Raw genomic sequence first — 6756 nt, 5'->3', positions numbered from 1 at the left:
TTCAATACTCAAACATCGTGTTTTTTATAACAAAAACATTAGAAAACGAAAAAAACTTCTTAAGCGCAATAAATCTCTTACGTGGTTTTTTAATAATAAAAACAACATGTTATCTCATTGTAAATCGCTGAATATTTTCATAATTAAAGGCCTTGAGAATAAATTGAAGAAATTATAATCACACGTGTAGATTACAGTTTATTGCAGCATAAATTGAATGAATAAATTCTATTAGTGTAAATCTTATCGTTAATTTAGGAAAACCGATTTTAATTCAATTCAATTCAATTTATTTTATTTTATTTTATTTTAATGTAACATGTGCCATATCTGCATTTTCAATAAATATATTTAAAAAACTTATTTTTTATTATTCTTATCTATGTTACCGTTAGAGAATCCGAGTTACCGAATACTCGAATACTCGAATACCCGATTTAACTAGTCAAAACTAGTTTTATCAAAGGCAATTCGTTAATACTTATAGTATTAACTATAGTCAATTCTGTAGAAATAACAATGGCCAGTTCAGTCTAACAGAAAACTAGCTCTGACCGAAAAATCTGTTTGTTAAAATATGTTAACAGTTTTTACTAGGGGTGCATTCCGTTTCATGCATGATGCGTATAATGCATCATTTATCTTTGTTTAACATTCGATGAACAACATGGATAAATGATGCATAGGCAAAACTAGTTCTCACTGAGTTGGGACAGTTAAAAGTGTTGGTAATATAATTATTCAGACTAGTCTTTTCTAGACTAGAATTTTGATATAATTTATAAATAACAGGTTTTATAAAATATTTAAATGAGTAGCTTCTGACTTTTTATTTAATCAATCAAAGAAAGATGGAGCGTGGAGCCGTAACAAGGTGTTGGTGTTCCACCAACCATTTAATGCAAAGTTTAATGTACATTCAAAGCGTATTAAACGCGCATTAGCGCTCCTTGGGTTCCATGTAATGCAGATAACACAAAGTTACATATTATTTTTTTGTCTTCATTTTTTTGAACTAACAGTTTAATTTAAAGCAACTACACTTAAAGCAACTACATTGTACACTCAACATGAATCACAGACAGTCACCACATAGCGACAACACACCGCTACTAGTCATCAGTCATATTGTATGACGCAATACGAATTAGTAAGCTGAAAGTATTCGTTTCCAAAACATAAATTTAGTTTCTAGAAATAAATGTCATTTGTCTATAAAGGTCAGTCCTATTGTAAATAAATATTGTATAAAAAATATAAATTTGCACAAGTAGATTTATTATTCCAGCAAAAAATAAGCAAAATTGTTTTACAATTAATAAGAAAAACTAGGTATATTTCACAGAAATGTATATTTCTCTGTCATCACAGTTCAATTTTTTTATTACTAACAAATATCGAAAAAAAACGTCACAAGTAACATTTGTTTCTGAATATTTCAACTTTCTTTTTCTCAGTGTATCAAGATGCACACTCATATATTATTGCTTATAATTATTCAGAAGAGTTCAAGAAAAGTTGAAGGATGATACATTTATTACTACCCGGATCTACAGCTTTACGATCGAGTGAAAAAAGAAGAACCGCAAAAAAAATTTCCGCAAAAGAAAAACTACAAAAAATTCTACAAAGAAGTACGACAAAAAAATTTCCGTGAAGAATTGTGCCAATTTATCAATAAAAATTATTTTCCCGAATTCCATCCAGAAAAGACAACATTTATTGATTATATAAGATTTATTAAAAATTATATCACGTGATAAGTTTAAAAACTAGATTATAATATAACAATATTTAAAAAAATTGTGCAAATTAGGCACTTGGCTTCCTCATAGAGGAAGTGATGTCTTAAGATGCTAATACGGCCCTCTGATTGGCTGATGACGCCTTAAGACTATACTTAAGACGATCTTGGATATAAAACCCGACTATGAATACCGGCCTTAAAGAATTATATATGAAATAGAAATATAGAAAAAACTGAAGAATATAATAAAATTAAGAAATTTCGGTAAACCTTTTTTTAACAGAAATCGGTAACCTCTTTATTATTAACTATTTTTATTAATTCTATTATATTCTTCAGTCTTTTCTACCCCTATTTCATATATAATTCGTTAAAATTTGGTTGATCAGTTCTGGAGTTATAGAAATTTCTGTAAATTTGGCACAGACATACATACATACATACACACATACCGACATTTTTTTTAATGCAATATTTCGACGTTTTAAAACACTCTGAACATATTTACATTAAAAACTCAAAAAACAATCTTTTCTTTGGTTTCTTCTACCCCTATTTTATATATAATTCTTTTAAATTTGGTTGATTAGAGCCAACTTTATACGCAATCAAAGGTTCATATACGAATTTACGAAAACAAAGCTTCCTCTATGAGGAAGCAAAATTATTTATTAATACAATTTATCGACATTTAATATGGTCATCATCAGTGCCCAATGTACAGATATTTCAAATTATTTAACTGGAGTCGATTATTTAACAATCGAAAGATAATTAGAGATTATAGCTTGACAAATATTGTCTCAAGAATTTAAATTAAAAATATGAATAATTACAACCAATGTACAATAAAAATAGCGTCAATTATTCTAATAAAACGTTATCTGTGTGCCAACTACAATATTACACTTACTCAGGTTTAAAAATTGGAAGAAAGTATCTGTCCTTCTCAAACAATAAGAGGCGCGAGTATATATATAGACAAGCTTCCTTTTACAACCGTCAGTCTTCGAAGCAACATCAAGTCAAACGGACATTCGATCTAGAAAATTAGGAAATTGAGTGGTATCTATTTGTGTGTGTTAATCTCTATATTAACTTCACCATTGAATAAAACATGGAAATTGAAGCACACAGAACACCAATACAAAACTTTTACGCCGGACAATCAATATTTATTACAGGTATTTATTATAGAAGTGCAATGAATGCAATAAAGTAAAATAATATCTTTAAGACAATTAAGGCTATTATATAACATCTCATAATAATCTTAAAATGTCTTTGGAGCTAGTATTTGGCTATTATGTGTTTTTCCTTAGAATAACTAAAGGATATCCTATAGGATTAAAATTTCCACAAAATTTAAATTACATTTATTTTTAATGTTCCTTAAAATTCCAAAAAAAAAAAAAAAAAAAAAAACATTTTAAACCAACATTTTGTGCTATCTGGTATACAGGGTGCTATGTATTATATAATAATATGCAGACCAGTGCTCGTGAGCAGGTAGAGCGAGTAAAACTGATTCGAAAAGTTCTTTACGTTTTGCAAGTTTCTCAATAATTAATGATAAATTAATTAATAAAAATACGCAAATCAGAATGCGTCCGTGCTATTTGACGAGAAGCTGCAGCCTAACGTTCACGTTGTTAAGCGCGTGGCAAAGCATTGGGAAAAACGCTAAGTAAATAACAACGGCTATACATGAGCGACATTTGGTGCATGGTCAATTATTGTTATTTATAAAGCGCTTCTCCTAATATTTCGGCACGTGTGTAGCAACGTGACACCCTGTATATGTACATACACATACATACGTATTTTGCTTATAGGCGGTATTGGTTTTGTTGGAAAATTTTTGACTGAGAAACTGTTACGAAGTTGCCCCGATATTTCAACGATATATCTGCTAATACGTCCGAAAAGAGACAAATGTCCCAAAAGCCGACTGGATGAAATGTTTGAGAAACCTGTGAGTATCTCGAAAACAATATCGAAACATGATGTATATTTGTAAATGATCGTCATTCAAATTTGTAATCCATAGCTTTTTGACCGAATAAAAAAAGAAATACCGAATTTCCGCAAAAAAATCGTGCCGATAATAGGTGATCTCGATATAGAAGACTTCGGATTGTCAGAAAATGACAAGAACATATTGATAAATCAGGTAATTAATTCAGATTACTCATATCATTATATATCTCGTCTGTCCTACTATATTCTAATACAAAATAAAAATATATTGCATATCTAAAAAAAGCACATATTTATTACATACATCTAATTATAATTATCGATGCAATTAGAAATAAATTCTGTACCTTTTTTTCTATATATCTTTCCTACTTAAAGAATATATATTTATTATAGGTATCTATAATTTTTCACATGGCAGCAAATATACGGTTCAACAAAAGCATCAAAGTTTCTACGATGGTAAACGTTAATGCCACCGCCACCATCTTAAAACTTGCAAAGCACATGCCAAATTTAAAAGTAATTCCTTTATCCAATATGTGTTCTCTAGTAATAATAAGTGGCAAAAATTATTTATATTTTGCAATTTTCTTACTAATTTTAAGAAAAAAACATACATTACGCTTAACATTTGCAGTCACTTATTCACGTGTCAACAATTTATGCACACTGCCATGTGAAACATATCGAAGAGCGATTCTACTCGTATCCTATTAATCACAAAGACCTTATCTTATTTACACGAAACTTAGACGAAAACGTAATTGAGGAAAAAATATCTAGGTAATTCTTTGATGCATAATATAATAAAATAATTAAATATATTAATAAAGAAAGAGATAAACTGTCGTTTGACTAGAATCATTTCACGATGGCCGAATACATATTCATTCACGAAAGCTATTGCGGAAGGACTTCTCAGAGACGAGAGCGGAGATTTGCCAGTAGGAATATTTCGACCTGCAATAGGTAACAGAATAATTGTAAAAACTGGCAGAGTTCTTTTGCTAAAGAATTTATTAAATAACATTTATATTTAGTTATTTTCAATTGCTTTGCATAATTGTGTGCTATCAAATTCTATAATTATAAAATAATAATAAACAATCGCGGATGTATGTGTGTGTGTGTGTGTGTGTGTGTGTGTCGCGTTTAGCTAATAATAAGTTTGATTTTTGCGAATCTACATAACGGGGATTAATTAAGATCTCTTTCAGTTATATCTAGCGCCAATGAACCACTTGTTGGATGGATGGACAATATGTATGGACCACTAGGTGTTATAGTACCTGCGCTACTTGGTATCAAAAGATTTATTCGTTGTAATCTCGATTTAAAGGCAAATTTAGTGCCCGTCGACTTCACGGTAAATGCTTTAATCGCTAGTGCGTGGGACGTCTCTAATCAATTCAGGTATTTGACCAACATCTCCACAGCTAATTTACATAAAATTTTATTTCTACTATTTTGAACATTGTCATCGGATAATGGCATAATAATGCTTCAACCTCGCAAATTGTTTAGATTATTTTTTAAACATAATTTTTAATAACTTATTATACATATTTATATTATTTCTTAATGCTTGTAACAAACTAACATCATGAAGATATGACAATTAAATATGAAAGTTAATAGACCAAAAAAGTAAAAGAATTAGTATTCAGTTGCTATTATCCTTTACCTATCGCAAATATTCTTTTATTTATCTATATGTATCTGACGGGCCCACCAACTACTTTTTACATAATTATATATATTAATTATAATTAAATAAAACTATTCTAAAATACTATAATCTGTGGAGAAAGGGGCATATTTTTTAAGCATAGAACGCACTCGGACAAATGTGCAGTGTATTTAAATACGTTAATTACTTATAATTAAGTATTACCGTAATCACATACACATATGGACATTAGCATTTGATTATAAATAACTCTGATGTATAAAGAAGTATAATGTACAACATAATTATGTTTAAATAAATTTATCTTGTAGGAGTGGCAAGGATACATTAATTTATAATTTTGTGTCACCAATCGATGGACCTACTTGGAATAAATACATTTCTACACTTTTCGACACAAATAAGATGTACCCTTTGCGTAAAGCCATATATTTCCCCTTCTTGATTTCCTTTCAACGTAAAATACCATATAGAATTTGCGTTTGGCTCGGTCATTTCCTTCCGGCTTTACTTATGGATGTTGTAAACATCTGTATAGATCATAGACCAAGGTATCACGTAAATTTAAATGTTGTTTTTATTGCTTGATATATATATATATATAGATCTCATCTCATAGTTTGTATCAAAACCAAATAAAATTTCGTCTATAATATGAAAAATTATAATAGCATTATATGTATTTCAGAATGTGGAAGTTATGTAAGAAGATCGACATATATTCCGACGCGATCCAACTTTTTTGCAATAATGAATGGAGTCATTCCACTGATAATGTTCAAGCGATGTGGAGTCATCTCAATGAAGATGATCAGCAATTATTTAATTTCAGCATGGTTGGATTTGACTGGACAAAATATATAATTGATCATTATATGGGCATACGTCTCTATCTGCTAAATGACGATGACAGTACTTTGGAAATCAGTCGTATCAAGCATAAGAGGTAACAGATCTTTTTCAATTTTTAATTAATTTTGTTAGTTTAAGTTCAGTTTCTGTTAATTAAAAAAAAATCTCTATAATTTTAGATTTTATTGGATCCACCAAACGCTCAAAATTGTTTCGATCTTTGTAGTCCTTTGGATTGTCTGGATGGTATTTACAATTATATGTACATAACTTTTACATATTCGTTTTATATGTATGTTTCATATGTATCTCTCTCATTTTCCTTTATATTAAATATTTACTTTAGAAAACTTCTTTCTAATGTCGTACACGGTGTTCGGAAAGTAATGAAAACGACTTTTTTACGCTCCCCAGAAGGGTTGCATGAGAAAAATGGGGGGTCGAGGTAGTTGAGGGGAAATCTCAGGTCAGACCCTTCTCAGTT

At 29.7% G+C, this 6756-nt stretch overlaps 1 protein-coding gene across 1 annotated transcript; it reads left to right on the top strand.

Moving 5' to 3' along the window:
- Positions 1-2537: 2537 nt before the first annotated feature.
- On the top strand, positions 2538-6548 carry LOC139818009 (fatty acyl-CoA reductase wat-like). The gene is made up of 10 exons (XM_071786404.1): positions 2538-2931; positions 3583-3722; positions 3798-3920; positions 4124-4249; positions 4368-4513; positions 4590-4699; positions 4948-5143; positions 5732-5971; positions 6109-6366; positions 6452-6548. The coding sequence occupies exons 1-10, from the start codon at positions 2865-2867 to the stop codon at positions 6540-6542; spliced, it is 1497 nt and encodes a 498-aa protein (XP_071642505.1). The 5' UTR covers positions 2538-2864; the 3' UTR covers positions 6543-6548.
- The last annotated feature ends 208 nt before the right edge of the window (positions 6549-6756 follow it).

The sequence above is a fragment of the Temnothorax longispinosus genome, chromosome 8 (assembly GCF_030848805.1).
Source record: "Temnothorax longispinosus isolate EJ_2023e chromosome 8, Tlon_JGU_v1, whole genome shotgun sequence".
Classification (NCBI taxonomy): Eukaryota; Metazoa; Arthropoda; class Insecta; order Hymenoptera; family Formicidae; genus Temnothorax; species Temnothorax longispinosus.
Note: the sequence above shows the minus strand (reverse complement) of the source record. Positions and strands in the feature narration are given on the sequence as shown.